The following is a 24,179-nucleotide window of genomic DNA, read 5'->3' on the forward strand; positions in this document are numbered from 1 at the left end:
TCACTCATACCTGAATGACTCTTCAGGCTACTTCCAAATTTGACATTTTTTTGTGGTGCTTCATGGTTCCCATACTTACTTTTATGATAACATTCAGCACAGTGTTTGGAAATTCTTTTTTATGGCAGTCTCTCTTCATCAGACTATCATTTTCTTGATGATGAGGGCTGTGTGTCTGTACCTGCAACATCTGATACTGTTATACCATGTAGTTATATTAAATCATAGATTTGGACATTTGAGATTTTAAGATGTAAACATTTTTTCCTAAGCAACGTTAAACAGGTTACTGAACTTTTAAAGTTATCCCAAATTAAACACAATTTCTTTTACATTTAAAGGAAGTCAAAAGGAAGATTATTCCTCTGAATAATTTTTACATAGTAAGCATGGACAGTGAAGTGTAAATTAAGATTAAAAAGAATTTTGAGCCTGAAGTTCCTTTACTCAATGATAGACTTTTAAAAGTTTGGTTGTAGGTAGTAACTCCTTTAGTTCCTCTCTGTACTTAGCCCCATTTGTCTGTGTCCGCAGATGACCTTTTGTAGCTTCTCTGTTTTGTTCTTCACACTGAATATATTTAGATATACTCTAACCTTGGGTATCTGGCATTATTTTCATAGTACATGAAGAATTTTCATTGATGCAGTCTTCTTTTATAGGGTACCCCTGAAAGTGGAGCAAGCAAACAATGCCCGCGATGCCTTGGCAAAGACCGTCTATAGCCATCTATTTGATCACGTGGTGAACAGAGTAAATCAGTGTTTTCCTTTTGAAACGTCCTCGTATTTTATTGGAGTCCTAGACATCGCTGGGTTTGGTAAGTATGGTTTCATCTGTGAGTCTGTAGTTAGTTGTTTGATTTTTTTTCTTTCAGTTTTTTCACTCATTAAAAAAAACACACCCAAAAATCTCTCCCCCTTATAATACCTTTCACTTGGTGTATTTTCAGTTATATGGCCTTAGCTACATTTCATTTCACAATATGATTCAAATAGGAAGCAGATGCTTAAAAAAAAAGAAAAGCACATGGGTTTTGGTCACACTAATGCTAAAATTAAAACCTGCTGATTAAAACCACTATACAGTAAGTCCTAATTTAATGTCATCAGTAGGTCCTTGGAAACTGGGACTTTAAGCAAAAAGATGTATAATGAAACCAAATTTACCATAGACTAATCGATATGAACAACAGTTAAGTTCCTAGGCATGTTTCTGGTCACAAAAACATCACCAAACTTCTAAATAAAGACCAAAACACTTCTAATATTAAACTTTGAAATAAATGTGAGCTATGCATACATTTAAAAGATGAGTAGAGATTAATCAAAGAACTTATATGTTTATAAGCATAACCCATGGACGTAGACATTGGTCTGGGGAAGGCCTGGGGGTGGGGTGGATGTGGGGTGGAGGGGATCAATGGGGGTAAAGGGGACATCTGTAATATTGTCAACAATAAAGATTAAAAAAAAAAAGATGAATAGAAACAAGTAATTCTCGAAGCCATTTAGTCTACTTCAGGAACTCAAGTGGCCAGAGCCTATCCTGGCAGCTCAGGGCACAAGGAGGGAACCCCCCTCCCCGGACAGGACACGCTTCCATCACTGGGCACACTCACACCTACACCCACACTCATACTGGGACAATTTAGACAGGCCAGTTAGCCTAAAGTGCACAGCATTGGGATGTAAGAGGAAACCAGAGTACCCAGAGAAAACCCATGCAGACATGGGGAAGATGTCTGCATCTCTTCACAGATATTAGCCCTGGCTGGGAATTAATTTTTCACATCAGTGTTATAACAAAATAATGTTATTCGAGGAACTGCTATAGTTAGGAGATATCTCTATATTCTTACAAGAATGCAGCTGAGTAAAGGTAAAGTTTTGAGTGCTACTAATAAAGAGAATTAAGTCATTAAAACCATTAACTGCAAAGTAGAGCTGGATACAGGTTGACCTAGCATATAGGCTAAACTCATTACTATGCGTAAAAATTCATCATTGATGTTAATTGACAACAGATAGCTACTTCCAGTTAGTTTCCACTAATTGAATAATATATCAGGATAAATATTTGAGAACAACTGTGGAGCTGTGCAACCAGAAATGAGTCAGCAGCTTCTGAATGCTACTTTGTTCTGAATGACTGTGTTGTAAACATCTGAGTAAATCTGACCATTTTTATATTGAGCTTTATCAGTGTGGACGTTCCTTCTGGCTGTGTGTGAGTGATATTTTCCTCCTTTGTAGTTTGTTTACCTGTGCCAAGGGAAGGTCTGAATGTTTACATATTGAGAGGGGCAGAGTTTTGTTTTAATGTGATACTTATTTTAAAATGTGTAAGAAATCATTACCTTTTGTTCAAAGGTAGAGAAACACTTATCACTGACTTAAGATTTCACAGTCTTCTGACATTTGTTTCCTGTTCTGTTACCAGTTTTAGTGTAGCACACATAATACACAGAATCATAACATTTTAGAGCTGCAGGGATCTTAGAGGTAATACAATACAACCCCTTAATTTTAGAAATGAGTTAGTACCCATAACCTTTTATAACTGTAATTTTACAGGTTACACAGAAAAAAATCTGAAACACTTGCATTTTAAGTCATTTTCTTTAATTAATTCATTAATTAAATTTAATTAATGAATTAATTACTTTAACACCTGTGCTTAAATTATGTTAAAAGTTATGTTACATTTTATATCTTACTATATGACATTTATCTCATCTGACAGATAAACACCTTTTTGTCATGTAAAGTATTTTTAATACTTAATTTTAATGACTAATAAAATTTAAGTCTTGAAACAGCATTTGGAGAGTATAGAACAATTATATGTATTTTTAACCTAATTGTAAATTAAGCATTGATAGAATAAAATTGTATCCTAAGATATATTTACTAATATGAAGTTGATATGATGGTGACTCTTGATTCTGGTTTTATGTTTCAGAGTACTTTGAACATAACAGTTTTGAACAATTTTGCATCAACTATTGCAATGAAAAACTTCAACAATTTTTCAATGAAAGGATTCTGAAGGAGGTAATTACCTTTACAGTTTAAATTTACCAACTACATTAAGCTGTTTTAGATGTCAAGGAACGGAGACATGCTCAAGTTTACCCTGATTGATGGGGTATAATGTTAGTAGGCCCAGGGAATCAGAGATGCCCAGCATCGGGCCAGTGGCTTAGCATTGCTCAGGCACATCAGAGGTATTATTGGTACAGTTCAAGCTTAGGGACCCAATAAAAGCTCTAATAGGCACCTCTTCAGAAGGGAACATCTGTTGCTTGCTAGTGACTTTTACTAGACTTGAAATTCTGCTTGTTTCTTTTTCTGTTTCTGTTGTCTTTTCTCTTGCCCCTGCCACTCAACTTTCTACTCTTGTCCCTGACCGTGGCGTCTCCCACCCTTCCCCTGTGCCACCTTTTCTGCCCATCCTGCTGCCTGCTTGCCCCCTGTGTGTGGAGAATCAGGAGAGTCAGTGGGCCGCTGGCCTGAAGTGCCCCTGCACAGGGCTTTCCTTGCCATGCCCTGTGCCCTGCCAGTCACGGTGAGCTGTGTGTTTTCAGCCCGGCGCCATCTCTGGGCCCGTAAGGAGCTTCCTTGTAGTAACTAACTGTGGGCGTAGCCGACACAGTCCCAAGTCTAGGAAAGTTCCTTTGTAATTGTTCAGTGTACAGAGCAAGGATAGGTGGCTTTGGGTCAGTTGATCTGTGGTAAGGCTCAACACTTTCCCCTTGTATTTGAGCTCTCCATTATTTTCCTACCAGCACCCTTGACTTTCCTTCCTCTGAGCCATTTGAGGTATGTTTTACTGAATAGAGGTAGTAGAGGTAAAGACAACTTAGAAACAATCTAGTCAGCCCCTTATTTTACAGGTGAAGTGAATTCACAGAGCAGTCCAGTGTTTTCTGCAGGTTGAGCCTGCCTTCCCGCTGCTGGCCCACAGCACTGTATTCTGTCTTATCAGCACTGCTGTTTTCTAAGTTCTGTTCTCTGCTGTATCTGGACTGGAAATGTGAAATATTTTCTTTTCTATTCCCATTCCACTCCTCTTTTCCACATTTTTATTATGTTTTTGTCTTTATGGGTTTCCTAGCACATTCCAGCTTTTATACCTTGACTCATATACTATAGTTAAACCAATTCAGGCATAAATACACCAGTTAAACAAGTACTTATCAGTTAAGATAGTTTCTCTGGAAATATTTTATGTTCTTTTATTACTATGTGAAGTCTTACCTGTATGCTTCTCACTTAACAGATCCTAGTTCTTTCTTTTCATGCTTCTTCATTTACTGGTATGTATGGTGCTTTGTGCTGTGATGACAGAACTGAGTGCTTGTTACAGAGACAATGTGGCCCTCAGCTGAATATATATACTATCTGGCCCTTAACGGAAAGAATGTGCCACCCTCTGGTTTTTTCTTCTGATAGATTTGACTTTAAAATCCCTAAAAGTGTTTCAAAGCGCTGGTCTTCCCTTGGCTTTGAATACCGATACACAGACCTCTGTATTTGCGCATAGCTGCTCTCCATTTTTCAAGAAAAAGTGTGTTTATCTGCAGGAGGGAGCATTTGCACATATGTATGTAAATCATATGTTTTGTTGGCCATGTAATTTTTTATTTCACATTGCTTTAGGGGCAAGGATTTTGCTTCTCTGATGTTTTGTAAAACTCCCCGGCCCCCAAACTAGTCTGTATGAACATTTGTACTCTGGCTAATCAAATAAATGTTATAATCAGAAATGGTACAAAACAGTGAATCCACATGGTATTTCCATATCCATGATCATGATTGTTTCATTTTAGGAACAAGAACTCTATCAAAAGGAAGGTTTAGGTGTTAATGAAGTGCATTATGTGGATAATCAGGACTGTATTGGTATGTATCTTCTTCACTCCACTTTTGGGAAATCTGGGAAGATATAGTGAATGCTTTTACTAGTAATTTTTCTGTGCTCTGTGAGTGATATTACTGGTTATGAGAACTTATTGAAACTGGCATTTGAGAGAGGTTTTACTTCTCTAGCATTGCTAGGAAGTTATTTTTCCTACCAAGCATCAAATTCAGATATGCCGAAAGTTTTCCTAAAATTCTTTTATTTACTGTGATGATATTTTACATTCTTTTTCATTGTTGAAAAATTTCAGTTACAGTTGACATTCAGTGTTATATTAGTTTCAGGTGGATTATTTTCTTTCTCAGACATCTAATTGCTTAAGCAGTAAGTGGATTTGTTATCTCACACAAGGAGGTTTGCAGCGTGACTAGGCTCCAGGTAGGGTTTGCCAGGGTCTGGCTTTGCGGTGATGCAGACCTCGTTTCTGTTTGCTGTGCATTGTCAGCATCCTCTGACTGGTTGCAAGTGGGCTTCACAAGTCCCATGAGTCACAGATAACACTGCGCAGCATGAGAATAGGGTCTTTTGTTCATGTCTGTATTTATTTCTGTGTCACTGTCCAGCTAGTGTTCAGTCTCTTCTCTCCCACCCCATCTCTAAAATGAACTGTTGGGTAAACCTCGTTTGTGACTTTTATTTAGAGTTTATAACGTGGTTTCGGTTGACCTGTAAACCCACTTAGAGCACCCTGGCTGCTGTAAGGTTTGTGTAACCATGTTTTTTAATTTGCTAAGTTTAACAGAAGGGCAGAGACTTATTAGTTGAGCTTTCTTCCACGCCTATGCCGTCTCTGACGTTGACAATGGCCAGAGCCGCTTTTCCAGGGATAAGCCCAGGGTGATACGCAGAACCAGGGCGCTAATCCAGCTCCAGCTGCCTGAAGCTGGCCGAAGTGGCCTGGGGGACTCTATGCTGACCTCTTCATGGGATGTTCTCTTTATATCCTCATGATAATACTAAAATCTCCTCCCAGGGGCGGAGCTTTTCTGTCCATTTTTGAACATGGGGTGTATGCCCCCAAAAGCTTACTTTTCTGACCAATGCAGTTAGAATCGTGATTTTTCTTCATCTGTCCTATAGCTTTAAGGTCTGTCCCATTGAACAGTTCTTATAAACTGTATTTAAGCAGCTTACATTTTACAGTCATTTGGGACAAGCAGGAAATTCAAACAACATGAATGAAAGGAGCATAAAAATGTGCAGTTACTGACGTTTTGCTGGAAACTATTTGGATAAGTATCTGTTAGCAGTTTTAAAAAGCTATGCATGCAAAAGCTTCTATAGTTTTTACTTTATTTTGAACATGTAGATGTCCCTGGAAGAGGAAGTCTTTCTGGCTCCTTAGCATCTTCTCACTTGCAAACAGAGTGGTTGTATTAGTCACGTTCTTTAAGGAGTTGTTTTTCTAAAAACTATATTAAATATATGATGTTACTTTCTAACAAATTGACAGATTTGAAGTAAAATTTACCTGCTCTCTATAGTTTCTGAGAGAATACTTCTAGAATCATCTGTTACATGGTTCCAGACCAGTCCTTGTAATTTGTGATTAGTAAATTGTTCATTCACATCTTTAAAATGTTCTTAACCTCACCATCTTTTAATTTTAAAAAATAGATTTAATTGAAGCAAAATTAGTGGGAATATTGGATATTTTGGATGAAGAAAATCGCCTTCCACAGCCAAGTGATCAACACTTTACATCCGCAGTTCACCAGAAGCACAAGGATCATTTTCGACTCACTGTGAGTTGGCCATTCGGGAATTTAGACTCTGATGAAGAGGAGCCTGTAGAAAGATATGCTAGAGATTAGATTAGATTAGATTAGAATCATAGGTCATGTAGGGATTAGAGAAACAACTATAATTTATCCAGCACGGCACCTTCTACAGATGGACATTTAATTTATTTATACATATACAATATATGTGTGTGTGTGTGTGTATTTGAAGATATTGATCTATCTCATCAACGCCCTTTTAGCTGGACAGAAAATGCATTTCACCCATCTAAAATGTACAGTAAGATTTACCTGCTGTTTTTATGTTCTCCCTTTTGAGCTAAGTGGCCATCAGTTGCTTTGTTTCGTATCATGTGACCTGCTCATGCTCCAGGGGTCAGCACCTGAGACCCAAGCAACTACTTGTCTGCACATTTGTGAGATCAGCAGTAAAGCGCGTGGCTCACAGTCGGACTGGCGGAAGCAATTCGTATTAGTGATTAGCCAATTCATTCCAATGCTCTTTCCTAGGGAGTTTAAATTGGAAAATATACTCAGAGAGGGACATAAAAGCTGAAGCAATAGAAGAATTAGCTGAAGGGAAAAAGAGACACAGAGAGCAAGAGAAATAGATGAGAAATACAGTTCTAAAAGGGCCGGAAGACCTGGTTCCCTGAACTGCTGTTGGGTCATAGACCTGTGCGTGAATCCTTGAGGCAAAAAACAGTAGGGCCGTTCTCCACAAGGTGGACTGTGTGGCTGTTGGTGTTTCCTGTGTTCACCTAATTCTGCATTCATCTTTACACTCAACTATAGTCACCTGAGATAATGCAAGCACAATTCTTTGTGCCCAGAAAGAGCTGACTGGCTCTTTTTTCTTTCCTTAGAGATTATAAACAAATATTTGCTAGATTTCACTGGTACTTTAAGGTTTACTAGGTATTTAAAAAGCAGCATAATTGTGTTAAGTGTGAAAATTTCTTTTAGAAATTTAAGTATTTTACATCCCACATGTTTTCTAAAGAGAATTGCATAATATATTTTTGATCATTTAATGAACTGATATATGTATAACTGTTTTAGATTCCCAGAAAATCTAAGCTGGCAGTTCACAGAAACATCAGAGATGACGAAGGCTTCATCATCAGGCATTTCGCAGGGGCAGTGTGCTATGAAACAGTGAGTATACCTTCTACCAGGAGAAAACCATTTGATGTTGCAGCTGCTTTGTACAGCATGGTGACCTGTAGCCACATCTTGCTATTTGACTTTAAATTAAATTAAAAAATAAAATTTATTTCCTCAGTATATTGGCTCTACTTGGTGTGTTCAGTGTGCACATTGGCTGGTGGTGACTGAATTGTATAATACAGATACAGAACATTTCTATCATTCCAGAGAGTGCTGTTGGATGGTGCTGTGTTAGTTAAGGGATATTATCACAAGATGGATTGAATCATTTCTATTTGCTTTGTTTTTCAGACCCAGTTTGTGGAAAAAAATAACGATGCTTTACATATGTCTCTTGAATCCTTAATATGTGAATCCAGAGATAAGTTTATACGGGAATTATTTGAATCATCCACAAATAACAACAAAGACACTAAACAAAAAGCAGGAAAACTTAGCTTCATCAGTGTGGGAAACAAGTTTAAGGTATTTATATTAAATATGTTACTTGAAAAATTTTTTTACTGCATTTAAAATAAAATATATTGTTTTATGCTCTTCAGTGGATAATGTCGGCACTGTCAGAAATCCCATGAAGTTCAAGAGCAGACCCTGCATTGTTGATATTTTTGGCAAAAAAACCCATAAAATAAGTGTAGTAATTGAACATACTGAAATTCTTGTAATTTTATGAATGTCTTCTTTCTTGGTGCTTAACATATCTGATTGCTTCTCCTAATGTTCTTGCTTCTGCTTACTGTCTGGTTGACCATCCAACCTTCTCTCTCCCATGTGTTTTCTGTTTCCTTCCTTGTTCAGCAGTGTGGTTTTAGCTGGAGTAGTCCAGCTCGGGATGGCTAGAGAGCGCTAGTTGAGTTGGGAGGAAAGCAGGCACAGCCAGGGGCTTCAGGTAAATGATCACCTTCATGGACTCTTATTTATAGAGTGGCTGCCGTGTTAAAAAGAGGCTGTCTCAAGTTAACGGTTCAGTTTGTAATTCATTTTCAGTGTGTTTTCTCTCACAGTGCATTGTGGGTGTGCATATTATGCTAAAATTTGACTAAAGCTCTTAAAAGCTGTAAAAGATAAGCGCTCTGTGTGGCAAACCTTTCAAATTGCTTAACATTGAAGAACATTTCATTTGCTTTATTAGTTTTGGATCAGGAATTTATTCTTTGAGGTCCGACAAGGAATTATCACATGACGTGTCTTAGAAATGGAACACTACTATGCTAATTGGTTCTAATTGTTGAATGTTTAGTGTAGAAAAAGATAATTTAAAAGTTTAATGACTAAAAGATTATAACACATAGAACAAAGAAATAGAATTAAGTTCTCACATAAATTTCCATAAAGTATTGTTATGTTTGCAAGAAAACTACATATGCTTTTCATTATGTGTACCTTAAATATTAAAAAATGATGTAATTAGAAATAATATTTAAGTATCAGAATACTGTGATACTAACAGTATCCTCCTGAAATCCCTGGTGGATTAAATGGGCTGTAGATAACTAACTTGATAAAGTCATGTTTATAAAGCTAGAATTTTTTTTTTAAGCTGAAACATAACTGTAGGAGAAAGCTTATAATACATTTTCAGGTAACTGAATAAAAATTTTTAAACTTTGTTATAAGTTCTATTCATTAATTATGAGTTTCTAAATTATCTTGAGCAATATTTTTTCTCTTATTTGGGTATTCTTAAATTCCTGAATAGATATATAACATTAATTTAATAAAGTGAATATCATTCATTAAGTGTTTTCCTACTGTAGTAGTAGGAATATAGTAGTATTGCTGGTAAGAACATACCTGAAATTTTATACAATATAAATAAAAACAAAAACATTCTTAAAGTTCTTTAGATTAAAGTATTCTTTTTATGTTGAGACTTGAAATGCCTTAAAATTGCTTATATGCAGTAAGATATTTTGTGCATTAAATTGCTGAAAGCTGTAACTGAGTGACATTATTAATAAAATTTAAAATGTTTTTATGAGATGCTTTGAAATGAAATATTAATAGTACTCTTAATTTTAAATATAATAGAATAGTTCTTTAATTAAATTCAAGGTATGTGAGGCAATGAAAAACAAAACAGGCTAGCATTTGCAGTAACATTACAGTTCTCCAATGTTGCTGAGAACCAGACGTTTTCTACTGAAAAGTGACATTTTCAGGTTATTTAAACATAACCCTTTAACAGTTAGTGTTTTAGTAAAAGTAATCATTTTGATGGAAATCTTATTCTGTCATTATATACATGGATATTTGTATGCTTTAAAATAAAAAATAAAAATAAAGCATGAGTTATATAAGACTGTTTACCCTTGTGCCCTATGGTCCTTGACTGCTGTTCTTTGATATTTGACATTTTCCCCCCTTTTCTCAGATGCAGTTAGTTAATTTTTGCTGTTTCTACTCTTCTCACTTACTCTATTTCCATTGTTTTTGAGAAGACTGTGCTTAGTCTATGGATTAAGAAGAATGGACTTTGTGACAATTGTTTTCGTTCCCAATTAGTGGCTCTTATACTTACTTGCCTTTCAGTCGTGTGATGGTCCAGAATGATTCTGTCTTAAGCCTATGCTGTCTGAAGTATACTGTAGTGTTACTGGTAAGAGAATGAACTTTGGTGTTAGGCCCCACGTTGGAATCTTGGCTTTGCCATGACTAGCGAATGTTTTCACCTGTAAAGTGAGGCTTAATGCTGTATTCTTAATTAGAATTGCTGTGCAGATTAAACATGATAATGCCCATGAAAAGCTTTGAGCAGTGCTTGACTCATAGAAAGCATTCAGTGAAGTATACTTGTTGTTATTATTAAATATAGCTGTGATTGATCCAGTATGTTAATTTAAGAAATATTATCTTAATTTATCTTTCATGAGCAGTATAGTAAACATCTTAGTATAAAATCAATATAAGAATTGATATAATCAATTTACTTTGCAGAGTAGTAAAGCAAATATACGAATTAAATTAGTACTGAATGAGAGTAAATTGTAACACTTAATATTATTAAAGACAGGAAAGCATAGTAACTTGTAGTGCTCATTGTTGATTAGTTTTGGAGAAAACTATCCAAGCTTTTAAAAATAATTGAGATGTGAAATGCTTTAAAATAGTAAGGAGGGTTTCTATAGCTAGGCAGGATCATTTAGAAGTGTTACATAAAACAATCTAAATACATACCATTAGCATATATTTTAAACACGCCTTCATTCTTAATGGAGTGTGACATAAACTACACCACCTTGCCTCATACTGACACTGCTCTGCTGATCCCTGAGTGCGTCCCTAGCATTTTCATTCACTTTCTTTATTGCCTGTACACTTTCCTCGCCCACCCCACCTGCACGTGCACATGTATGATTTTTAGTATTGCTAATTTTCAGTCTCCTAATTATACAAGTTCTGTATAAGTAAAATAAGTTATTGTCCTTGGCATTATACTAGCCATGCATTTTGCATGTTACTGTCAAAGAGCTTGTGTACCAGCAGCTGTTAAATTATGATGTGCTATATATCTGTGTTATTGCATGTTACTTTATTCTTATGTCGAAGAGCTAATATTAACTTGTGACAATGTGTGTTATTGCTTTTTGGGGAAAAAAAGTGTTTTGTTTCTTTTACAGACACAGTTAAATTTGCTTCTGGATAAACTTCGAAGTACTGTGAGTACACTTAAAAAAACAGTTTTTAAATGGTCGTCTTAAACTATTATTAATATTTACTCAAATCAGCAGAGTAAATCTGGAATAATTAGAAATTCATTTTAAACCAAATTCCCTCATTAAAAAGAATGTTTTTTAAAATAGTTGTCATTTTGGTTAAGTGTATTCTGAATAAAGGTTAAATATGTATGTAAAGTCAAATTATTTTATAAATATATAGAATTCTCTGGATGTTGTTAAGATCATCCTGTAGTTTGAGAAAAGTGAAAATAATTCGTTACTATGGAGAAGGAAAGTGTATTTTTTTAGGGTTACAGATAATATATTGTTTAAATATGTTAAAATATTTCACAGTGAAGACTTTTTTACAATAACAATTTTTTGGCACTCAAAAATGTATTTTTCTAATATTATTAGTGCATAATGCAGAAATTTATTCTAAGCTTTAAGTTATAAAAGTATGCTAAGTTTTCAGTTCCTTACTGATTACTTTTATTTAAAAAATTTAGTTATTTTTTTAAATTAAAAACTTTTAAATTGATTTTATTGGGGTGACATTGGTTAATAAGATCATATAGGTCTCAAGTGTACATTTCCATGATACATGGTGTATCAAATTTCGTTTCAACTTTAGTGGTCAGGTATTTTCATATTTTTATAATCTGTATCAGTGTCAGGAGCCTAAGCTGAAATACAATTTAATATGTCCAGTGTTTTCAAATATTTTACAATTATCTTGATTTTTAAGTATAGTAAGATTTTTATCTGATATTTACTTTAATAAAACAATTTGATGTCATTGTGTGCCCACCACCCAAAGTCAAATCATCTTCTGTCATCATATATTTGGCCTCCTTTACCCTTCACTACCCTCTCTCCCCCCTTCCCTCTGGTGACCACTGCACTGTTGTCTGTGTCCATGAGTTTCAGTTTTATATCCTGCATATTAATGAAATCATATGATTCTTAGCGTTTGCTTAGCATAGTATTCCCAAGATCCATCCATGTTGTCCCAAATGCCAATATTTCTTCTTTTCTTATGGCTGAGTAGTATTCCATTGTATATGTACCACATCTTCTTTACCCAAATATTTATTTTTATGAAAGTAGAGTTGGCATACAATATTATATTAGTTTTAGGAGTAAAACGTAGTGATTTAACGTATATATACCTTAGTGAATATTTTAAAAGAAGTTCATATATTAATGATAACAGACCCTGAAAGTTGCTGTATTCATAGAAATAGAAAAATGAGAATGCTGTATGTGTTGTCTTACAAAGTACCTTTATTCTCCTAGGGAGCAAGCTTTATTCGTTGTATAAAACCTAATTTAAAGATGACAAGCCATGACTTTGAAGGTGCTCAAATTTTGTCTCAACTTCAATGTTCAGGTATTTTCATATTTTTATACTCTATATCAGTGTGTGTCAGGAGTCTAAGGTCAAAAACAATTTAATATGTCCAGTGTTTTCAAATATCTTATAATTACCTTGATTTTTAAGTGTAGTAAGATTTTTATCTTGTATTTCCTTTAATTATAAGAAAAGCATGGCTGCCCAATTATTTGAGCAATATTGGGATATAGTTTATTACGAAATAAAACAATTTGACATCATTAAAGTAAAATTTATAAAAATTCTACAAACCTATAGCTCTCCCTCGAGTGGGTTGCTTTTCTATGGCCTTTTCAGCCCAGCAGTTCATTTCTCGTTCCCCGCCTAAAGGGGTCAGGAGTGTTTTTGTTTCCCACGCCACCGCTTGTAAAACAACAACAGCAGCAACAAAAAGCAACACATTGTCCTTGGCTTCTGTGCAATTTTTATGCATTTGGTTAAACTATGACTTCCTCTCACCTGCCACATTCTAACTTTGCTCGATCACAGAAGCCTTAGGTACCAGGCTCACTGCTTTTCCTTTACTCCGTGCCCATCCTCTATCCCCACGTGAACTCCTTATTCCCAAGGCATCAGCCCTCGTCTTTTAATCCATCCCAGGCTTGTGACACTTCCTTAAACTCTTTTGCCTCTCTGACTCCTTAGTTTCTCCCCTCAGAGGTGGCTAAGGTCATTTAAGCTTCGGCACCCCTCATTTAAACGGCTCCTTCCACAGGCCTGCACCTGATTTTGTATTCTTTTGTAATTTGTAATTATGTATGTACCTTTTTCTTAAACTGCCTCCTCCTGTAGTAAAAACTTCAGGCCCCCAGTCTGGATCTACCTTTGACCCTTCTCACAAAACTTTAGCTGTTGATGAATCTAATTCTGCCCTTTCTCCTCATGTGCATAGATAAGGTAGGCATGACAGATGGGCACCATTATAAATTCATGATCACTAACCTTTAAAGGGCTCTCAGACCCACTCTGCCAGGTGTCCCTGGTCAGCATATTCTGTTTCTCCATGGAAACTAGTCAGACCCATCCTGCTTTCCTCAAATCTCTAATGGACAGCCTTACCCCTTAACAAAAAAGCCCCTCAAAGCTTCACCTGTCTGCTACCAGACACTTCTACCTCCTGCATTGCCCTCCCTCCCGCTAAGAAGGTGAGAAGTGCCCCTCTTCCTAGTTGGACTGTAGTTCTTTGGAATCCATCCCTTCCTACCTTTTCCTGAATCTTCAATATTGATTATATATAGTGAACCATTTCCTTTGGGCTGGATCTCTCCATTACCATTTAAACGTGCTAAAACTTTGTCTTAATTCGCTCCTACCCACATTCCCTTCCAATGTAAAGTTGATCATTCACAAGTTATTTTTTGACTTCTGTACAGTGATTAGCAATAACACGTGTCTGTTTATGAATTTAGGTATGGTGTCTGTTTTGGACTTGATGCAGGGCGGTTTCCCATCACGCGCCTCCTTTCACGAACTCTACAACATGTATAAAAAGTACATGCCAGACAAACTTGCGAGATTAGATCCAAGACTATTTTGTAAGGTACGGATACCACCTCAGTTGAAATTTCTTAGCTATAGATGACGTCTTTCTTACCAATTACCAGTTGTCATTCAACTTTTTAACTTTTCTTTTTCAGGCTCTTTTTAAAGCTTTGGGCTTAAATGAAGTCGACTACAAGTTTGGGTTAACAAAAGTATTTTTTAGGCCTGGCAAGGTAAATACCTTTTTATTTTAAACTTGAACATGATGACTATGAATAGTTGGGTGCCAGGGAATGTTGCTGAGTGTTTAGGATTTGAGTTATCCTTGACTGATGTGACCACTGACAGCATGCACATAGTAGGATGTTTACAGCGTAATACTCCACACAGATTTTACAGTTCTTTTCAGCTTTGGAAGCATTGGAATCTCGGAGCATTGTTCCATTGGAATTTTTGTTTAAATAAGAGTTAGCAAGAAGACACTTTCATTTTAAACAAGTTGAAAGCTTTTCAAAACATATTGATTCAGTCTTAATTAAAAATTACACAGTACTTTTGAATCTTCTTTGTGTGGAGAAAAAGTTCTATTAGAGTCTCATAGATGTGCAAGGTATAGGAGATTGGACTGGAGTTCCTGCTGACTTCCCTCAAACACGAGAATCAGGGAGCATATAAATACTTTTGTATGTAACACAATTTTCTTGGGCTAGCCCATAGTTTTAGTATTTATAGGTTCTTGTACTAGGTTACAAGACTAAGTTAAGAATATTTCATAAGTAAATATAATACAGAAATTCCTAAGTGCTGTTCACAATGTGTTTAAGTTTCACCATTTCTAACTTTAATATTACTTGAATTTTATCCTCATGATTTTAAACACGCTTGTTATTACATAATATTCAACCATACTTATTTGACTTAGCAAAATCATTAATATCCCTGGTGACTTGAAGGCTAAACTAATCATACTAAATCTGATTTCATATTTTTGGGCATAAGATAAAGTCTGTGTAATAAATTAGCAATGCATGTACTTTCCTGTGACTATTTTTACTACAGAACCCATACCATTTTCTATAAAAGAAAAAGAATTTAAAAAAAACGGATTGTATAAATATTTATTGTTGGCTTAGCTGTCATCATATACATTTCTCATAAATTCAACATTTACCTTACTCCAGGGCTATGGTAATACTTTAGAATTAATAGCCTGACAGAGAAAGCACTTGGTCTTGTTTGCGTCCCAAAAAATTAGAGACAATGTTAAAAGCACAAGGCATATGTTCACAGATCTTTATTCTCATCATGTTACCTTTAATCTTGATTATGAGAAGCCATTAAATTAATAGGTGTGACATCCTCAATGCATTATAGTGGGATACAGTGATTTTTACCCAGTGTGCTGCAATAATTTTTAAAACATGCAGTACTAATCCAAGTTGGATTTTGGATTTGAGTTCTAGTTATTTTGTGTCTCTGTGTGTTTTAGCCCATTTACCTTTTGATACTGATACTAAATTATTTTGTTTCCTAGTTTGCAGAATTTGATCAGATTATGAAGTCTGACCCTGACCATTTAGCAGAGTTGGTTAAGAGAGTCAATCACTGGCTTATCTGCAGTCGCTGGAAGAAAGTTCAGTGGTGCTCACTCTCAGTCATCAAATGTAGGTGTTTTCTTTCCCACCAAGATCTGTCAATATTTTGGAAGTGAGTTGGTCTGTGGGGCGTTATAAAGTTGTCTCAGCAGTGAGTGCCAGACATCGGGGATCGCATCGCTCACTCGCCTTGTTTCCCTGGTTCCTCAAGTGGTACCTCGTGTGTGGTGTGTGATAAATTAGTGTTTGTGGACTTTCTTTTTTTGAGTGTATGTGGTACTTCTTTATTTGAGTGTCTTATAGGAGAATGAATTTCATCGTGTCCTGAACAAAACAGAACTCACTTCTTGAATCTTTTCTCCCTCCCGCCCCCTCCTCACCTTTCCCACACCATCCCCCAATCTCTCAGACTTAAGCCAGAACTCTTTCCACCTGGGTGGCATCAGCAGTACAGCACACCAAACATTTCCAGATTTTAATGGCTCCTCCTTTCTGGTCCCTGAAGACTTGCCAGTCAACAGAGCCTGTTGATTCCTCCTCCAAATACTGTGTGTTCTTCCCCCTTTACTGCCAGTGCCTTAGTGGAGCCCCAGCTCCATTCGCATAGTAGCCTCCAAGTTGGTTTTCCTGGGTCCCCAGAGTTCTCTCTCTAAACTAAAGCCTTCTATTGCGACTCTCTTTAACGAGAGCCAAGTCTGCAGTTTTAGGATGTCTTTCAAGATCACATAAAGTGGGGCTCCAGCTTTCCCTTCAGCCTCTTCTGCCTCTGCCCCCTCAGTCTCTGTTCTCTGACACACTGTACTGTTTCTGGCCAGCACATACAGACTACGTACCTCTGGCCCAAAACAAGGGTGAAAGGCAGGAGATTTTGGGGTTACCTGAGGGCCTACGGAAACCTCAAATTGTAGGGAACTGTTGTTGGTAACTTGATTAAATTTATAATTTCCCCTCCCTGCATACTCACCAGAGTACCTGGAACAGTGCTAGATACGTGAAAAAGATGCAGTAAGTTCATCAGTATTAATAGGAAAACAAAATTCCTTTGACCTAATGAAAAGAAACCATGCAAACAAAGATGATTATTGAGGTCGTTTGTTAGACAGTTATGAATATAGATAAAAAGAAAGCTATAATAAAAAAAGATGACAGAAGCTCTTTTTCTCATCATTTTCCAAGTGAAATATAAACATATTTGTCACTGTAGTTCAGTGCATTCAGCTTTGTGGGTTGCATCTTGATGGACAACACGTTGTATTAAAATTATTTGTACCGCACCATTTGCTCATGCACTGTGCTGTGCCTTGGGGAAGTCAGCAACCAGTAGTCAGGACCTTTGCAGGATGTTAGAGACGCTCTAAAAAAATGTTCCAAAGTCAGAACAGTCTAGGACTTTCTGGGTAGCTAAAGTTAAATATTAAATGAGCTTCTTTACGGTAGGATTCTCAAAGGCTTCACTCAGTACATTCGTTATAAATCTCCAGAAGTAGCATATAGCTTTTCCTAAATGCATTTAACAGGTGAATTCTTTTTTTCAGGACATACCTGTTAAGATTTCATAGAGCAGTATTGCCTAGGACAGTTTGGGAAGCAGTAGTGTAGCATAATAAGGAAATAATACATTTAAAATGTAAATCTAGTCGTATACATGGTGGACTTTTAAGAAGTATATGGAATTAAAGAAATGTTAAACTTTCTGATTTTGACGTCTGGTATAATACACTCGTTAAGAGATCATGTGTCCTGAGAACTGCTTTGTGAAAGTGAGCGGTTTTTAAAACTATCGTATGTCTGATTTAAACTGAATAATTTTATATCATTATATTTTTCTCTTACACATAGTGAAAAACAAAATAAAATATCGCGCTGAAGCCTGCATTAAAATGCAAAAGACTATTCGCATGTGGCTTTGCAAAAGGAGACACAAACCTCGGTAAGATGAGTAGTGTCCAAAGAATCCCACAAACCCCAGTTACCCAAATATAAAATGGCTATGATGTCATACTGAAGGGCAGTTTGGAAACTCAGAGTTTTCTCTTTTCTCATGTTCTTTGTAAAAAGATATATTATTCTGTTATCTATTATTTATTTGAAATTAGATATTTAATGACTTCATTGCTAGCCTCATTCTACAAAAGGATTTGGAGGAGCTCACAAAAATGTAGACACTATTAAAAGGTTGAAATAAAAGGTTGAAAGAGGCTCTTTTATTCTGATTATTTTAGTGACTTGAATTTCTTGACAAATGCCACTGACATTGTTTTTAAAAAATCTCACTGATGTTTTGACTGTAATTTCTGGATTATCTGTAGGAATTGTCTCATTGTACATTTAATCTTTATTATATGCTTCTTTTATTATTAATTAATACTCTTTCAACTTGGAGGTCTGAATAACTGTTAATCTTTGACACCTTTTGAGGATAACTCTTTTTAAGTTCTTCTTTAATTTGAATTCTTACATTTTTTAGTGTAACTATAGAAGGCTAAAATCCTGTTGACAGGCCTCGGTGTCATACATACCCATATGTGGCTATTTCTTTTTTCACCCTCAACAAGTTATCTAAAAAAGAGACTACTAAATCCTATGAAAACAGGAGAAAATATCCTGTTTAACAATATGTTTAGCATGTTATTAAAATGAGAAATCAACCTGTAGCATTAAATGGTGACATTAAACTGATGAAGCATTATCTTTACAGCATCGATGGCCTGGTTAAGGTCGGCACGCTGAAGAAACGGCTTGATAAGTTTAATGAAGTAGTAAATGCCCTGAAGGATGGAAAGCCGGAGGTCAATAAACAGGTCAAGGACCTTGAGATTTCTATTGATGCTTTAATGGCCAAAATCAAGGTATGTAATGTTAATCCGAACGACTTTGACTTTTAGAAATAATTCAATATATTTTGATATTGGTGTTGAAATTGTATAGGAAAATGCCCTTATTTTGTAAGGATACAAAGAGTTACAAATGTTGAGCCCCAGTGATGACAAGGGATGCTCGTTATATTACTCCCCCTAATGGTTTGGAAGTTTTCATAGCAAAAATTTAAAAAGAACACAGTTACGTGCTTCCCTCTGTTGCTAGGAAAGATCCCCCCCACACACACCTCCCAAATAGTATCTGAAATACTATTTATTGTTCATTGTTACTAAAATACTATTGTATTTAGTTACTATTTACTATTTTAAATAGTAGCTAAATGCTCTTTTGGTAAACTTTTGCATAATCATTACTGAGAGGATTAATGCAAGTTATTTTGTTCCATGTTTTTCTACTTTCAGAAACTAATTTCTAAATTATAAAAGTAATGTAATATTAAAAATTTCGAGGAAATCACCAAGAAACCCTTACCAAACTAACACATTTAACTGTTTTACTGTTGTGTATTTCCCTTCCTGTCTTACTTTATATGCATATTTTTGCATCGTTTTTATCCTAATGTACATTTAGTTTGCTGTCCCTCTCATTATGCCACATGCCATGTTCCTATAATTATATTATCTTCATACAGGCTCTATCATAAATTGCTTAACTGTTACGAAAATAGCATTTAATTCCCCCCAAAATTTGTTGGAAAAAAAAGGGGGCCATTTTTTTGTATTGATTTTTATTTATTTGATTACCAGTGGGATTGGAATTTTTTTCTATATGCTTGTAATTATATTCCATCTGTTTCTTCATATCTTTTCATATTTTAGGGTCTTACTGTTTTCTCATTGACTTCAATGAGTTTGCAATGGTGTGGGATAGAATACCTTAAAGCGAGGCTTTTATATTTCCTGCAGATATTTCATGTAGACAGTGGTCAGTCTCAGAGACAGAATGGGGAAAGAAGATCAGGAGAAGAATGAAAACGCTTTGGATGAGCTTAACCTAATTTTTACAAATCTGTGAAGAGCCGTCCGTCCCTGCTTATGTGGTGCTCATCAATCAAAATCAGCCAAGCCACATTTTCTGGAGGCTCACTTAGGAAAATCATCCAACAATTGTGGATGTATTTAATAATTTCTTAAATATTCCTTAGGTACTATTTGAACCTAAACTCTGGCAAAATTAGCCATTCCTTAAAAAACAATTTTTAACTACAGTATATTATTTTGTCCATCATACCCCTTTAGATACTTGATTAATAGGAAGTAGATTTAGATATTTGTGTGCAAAGATAACTTTTAAATGCGCAAATAGTATACTAAAGGTAATGGGCTCATTGCTTGCCAACTTTTCCAGTCTTTGCTCTGCACGTACACGTTTGTTTTTGTCTTGTATTGTAAGGGCACCTAGCATTAAATTTACCATCTTCACCATGTTAAAATGTGCCGTTCGGTAGCATTCAGTGTATTCGCGTTGTTGCGCAACAGGAGAGAGAGCCTTTCAGGAATGTGTTTGTTACTCTTTTGAAGTCCACTCTGATGACCAGGGAGCAGATCCAGAGGGAGTACGACGCGCTGGTCAGAAGCTCGGAGGAGCTGCTCAGTGCTCTACAGAAGAAGAAGCAGCAGGAGGAGGAAGCCGAACGGCTGAGGCGTATTCAAGAAGAAATGGAAAAGGAGAGGAAAAGGCGCGAGGAAGACGAGCAGCGTCGGAGGAAGGAGGAGGAGGAAAGGCGGATGTAAGGCCCCGTGCCGTTGGTTTGAATGAGATGCTAGCAGAAGAGGGACTTCTCGGTGCTGGTTGATACATAGTCTTATTTTGAAAAGTCCGTGTTTATTTTAAAATACTGCAGCCACGTGCTGCTTTACGATGGGGTCCGTTCTGAGAAGGGTGTCGTTAGGTGATTCCATGTTGTGTGAACGTCGTGGAGTGAGCTGACGCAGACCTGGACGCATGAGCCCCACCGCCCGGCCTGGGTGGCCGAACGCCGTTGTGTGTGCCCTTCGTTGCTGACCAGGATGTTGTTATGCAGCTCGCGTGACTGTGATTTTAGAATAAGTTTGGAAATGGAGAAAAACCCATTTTTTAATAATTACATAAAGTGATTTTGACCATAACCTGAATTTGGTTAGATTCTTACACCTGAGGATTTCTTAACTTCTTTTTAAAGGAGTAACTTGTGTATCGTTTTTTTTTTGTTTGTTTGTTTTTTGTTTTTTAAAAATATATCTTTATTGATTTCAGAGAGAGGAAAGGAGAGGGAGGGAGAGATAGAAACATCAATGATGAGAGAGTCATTGATTGAGCCCACAACTGGGGCATGTGCCCTGACCAGGAATCGAACCCAATCGCCTGGATCCCAGGTCAACGCTCATCTGCTGAGCCACGCCTGGCCGAGCACTTGTGTATTGTTTAATAATATAGAAAAAAGGCACTTCTGCTTTTCTGGAGTTTTAAAAATGGTAGCATTTTGAAAGATTTGCATAATCGGGTAGATAGAAGCAATACAAGAGCTGTTGAGTTGGAGAAGGAGTCAAGGGAAGCACATGTAATCGGGACCTTGCAACTAGGCTGTATAACCAAGTTAATCTAGAGATGTTCAAGGCTATGCAACGTAATTATAATTGTTTTGTTTCAGAAGAACTATTGTCGGTAGAGTTAGATTTAAAAAAAAAAAAGTTGATAATGTATATGGTCAGGAGGTTAATGTGAGTCCCCATTCTGTAACCTTCTTTGGTTAATAGTTTAAAGTGCCTTCTGAAGGATTCCTTATTTTCTCTTAAATTTTTGATGAATTTTCCATTTTTTGTTAGGAAACTTGAGATGGAAGCAAAGAGAAAACAAGAGGAAGAAGAGAGAAAAAAAAGGGAGGACGATGAAAAGCGTATTCAGGTGTGTATCGATGAGACAGTTGAACCTGAATGTCTATCAAAATAGAATCTACAAAATTATCACACAAAAGAAGTGGGAGCAAGCTCTTGACTTGCTGGATAAGCTGTCATTGGTTTATCCCTGAGATGCAAAGCAGCTTCTGAAATGGTTATGGGAAGGGACTTCGGAGTTAGGGAAGTGAGTTCCAGTCCAGCCTCTGCCACTGACAGAAATTATGACATCGCACAAGTCACAGCGAGTGACTGTGGGCCACAGTTTTCTCTGTGTGGAATGTGCGTAAATAATAGTTGTGAGCATCAAACTAGTTAGCACATGTTAAAGCATTTTGAACATCCCTCAGTTCAATAAGTACTAGTTTTTTATTATCATTATACCTAGGGGAAAGCCAGATGAACATTTACTTAAAACATAATTTTAGAATATACTCCTCCAATTAAACTATAAAATGTTATTTTATAACTTTGTAGATACTAGTAGTAAGAGGTTAGGATCAGATTCTCTCCTCACCTCCATTTTTAAAAAGTCCATGTCTGAGAATAATTGATCATGTATTTGAGTTTCTTGGCTTTATTAATTTATTTTTAGTACAACCAACACTTTAAATTCCTCACATCTGCTCGTCTGGTGTTGGTGTTAATGTGATACCTGGGATACTCGTGATGTTTGGGACACTCATAATTATAGAATGGTGGAACTATGGGTTCTCTACCTTTCTTGGATTTGGAAAGAGCAAGTATAAATAAATCATAACATAGAAGAGAATAGAGACTGAAGAGATTCTGGTTAAACAAGATATATTCCTTAGTAAAGAACTTGTCTGGAACAATTTTAAGTAGTAACAGGAATGATCAAGGGAACATGTGGGGACACTGTGGTGAAATGGTTTTCCGTCTGTGGCAGGCTGAAGTGGAGGAGCAGTTGGCCCGACAGCGGGAGGAAGAGTCCCAGCAGCAGGTGGTTCTGGAGCAGGAGCGCCGGGACCGGGAGCTGGCCCTGAGGATCGCCCAGAGTGAAGCGGAGCTCATCAGTGACGAGGCCCAGGCGGACCTGGCGCTCCGGAGGTACAGGGCCGCTGGGTGGGGTGTAGCGCGCTCTCCACTGTCTTTACCTCTGTGCCTTCATTTCAGCCTGAAGGGAATAGGAGAAAACCATATTCCTTAGGTACTGATACATTTTAAGTAAATAATTTAAAACTTATTTGTGTCCATCCTTATACTCAAGTGAATGACACAAATTCATTTTAATAATAATTAAACTGTTGAAATAAAGCTGATATTTCAGTTCATGAGTATTTTAAGAAAGCATCTCAACTTTTTATTCTGAAATTGCTAAAGAGTATTGTATCTTTATACATCTAATTTATCCTAGACGTTTAATTTCTAAATATCTGTCATTAAATACTGGAATAGAAATCAGTCAATATATCATAATCCAGTTGAATATATATTAGGTTGGGATTTATTATTTTCCTAATTCAAATTAAAAAAACAATAACATATCCTAACATTTGAAAAGAGGAGAAATTTTACGCGCACACACCGTATGTTGCAGAATAAATAGATTTCCAAGAAGGAATGTTAATCACATTGAAATATTTTGGCTCCTCAGGTTTCTGAATTATCTCTAAATACTATATTTTATTGGCATGTGGAAGAATATGGAAGTCCTTATTGAAAGTTTCAGGAAGGTTTTAATATAATAGATTTATTTTAAATTTAGAGTGTGGAAACATTAGTTATTTTGATAATTTGTAAAACAGAGCAAAACTAGTTTGAGGAGTTCCTTTATATGTAGGTATATATTGTGAGGCACATTCATATATGTAAATATGCTTTTCAGAATGTTAGAGCACTGTTTATAACAAAATATAATTAAAATACAACCAGTAGATGTTGCTATTCCTTGTGAAAGGAAAAACTTGGTTTATATTATCAGGTAGTGCTTAGATTTTATTTAGCTGAAAACAAGATAGGGAAGGAATGGGGTATGTTAAGTTGCCTTCACACTTTTTCTAGTAAGTGATTATATTAGGGAGTTCTGGGGCCTGAATTGTATATGAAAGTATATTATATTTAAATAAACTGAATAGACCTATCAAACATAGGTATTATAATAATTTTTAAGCTGTTGGGTTTAAGGCCAATACTTGGGCTCTTTATTAACATTTCACTGTAATTAAAATATTGCCACCCATTTATGGCTTTTGTACCTGCAGACTTAGCTTAGCTGCTGTTCTGTTCCTCCCACCTGTGTTATGTTTGCATGGCCAGGAGTCTGTGTATAACTGACTAGTGGGCTGTCCAGGCTCCTAAACAAAACAAGCTCTTACAGCTGCCATCCCTGATGTGTGAGGACATACGGCAGTGGTCAGAGCTGGCTTTAGTGTGGCTGAAAATCATTTCTAAAGGACTCATTAATGAAGTCGTTATTGGTATTCATGGTCAAG

The 24,179-nt window shown here is 36.3% G+C and overlaps 1 protein-coding gene across 2 annotated transcripts in view; it reads left to right on the forward strand.

Annotated features, from left to right (window-relative positions):
* MYO6 (myosin VI) overlaps positions 1–24,179 on the forward strand; it is a 75,735-nt gene that overhangs the window by 32,034 nt on the left and 19,522 nt on the right. For both annotated transcript variants that reach the window (XM_016207366.2, XM_087817479.1), the window contains exons 12-27: positions 663–820; positions 2,965–3,056; positions 4,835–4,907; positions 6,544–6,671; positions 7,731–7,826; positions 8,130–8,303; positions 11,459–11,497; positions 12,797–12,890; positions 14,303–14,433; positions 14,531–14,608; positions 15,910–16,039; positions 17,810–17,900; positions 18,669–18,819; positions 20,371–20,579; positions 21,655–21,733; positions 22,634–22,794. In XM_016207366.2, the coding sequence (XP_016062852.2) occupies positions 663–820; positions 2,965–3,056; positions 4,835–4,907; positions 6,544–6,671; positions 7,731–7,826; positions 8,130–8,303; positions 11,459–11,497; positions 12,797–12,890; positions 14,303–14,433; positions 14,531–14,608; positions 15,910–16,039; positions 17,810–17,900; positions 18,669–18,819; positions 20,371–20,579; positions 21,655–21,733; positions 22,634–22,794 (1,884 nt within the window). The remainder of the gene's footprint in view (positions 1–662; positions 821–2,964; positions 3,057–4,834; positions 4,908–6,543; positions 6,672–7,730; positions 7,827–8,129; positions 8,304–11,458; positions 11,498–12,796; positions 12,891–14,302; positions 14,434–14,530; positions 14,609–15,909; positions 16,040–17,809; positions 17,901–18,668; positions 18,820–20,370; positions 20,580–21,654; positions 21,734–22,633; positions 22,795–24,179) is intronic.

The sequence above is a fragment of the Miniopterus natalensis genome, chromosome 5 (assembly GCF_054644295.1).
Source record: "Miniopterus natalensis isolate mMinNat1 chromosome 5, mMinNat1.hap1, whole genome shotgun sequence".
NCBI lineage: Eukaryota > Metazoa > Chordata > Mammalia > Chiroptera > Miniopteridae > Miniopterus > Miniopterus natalensis.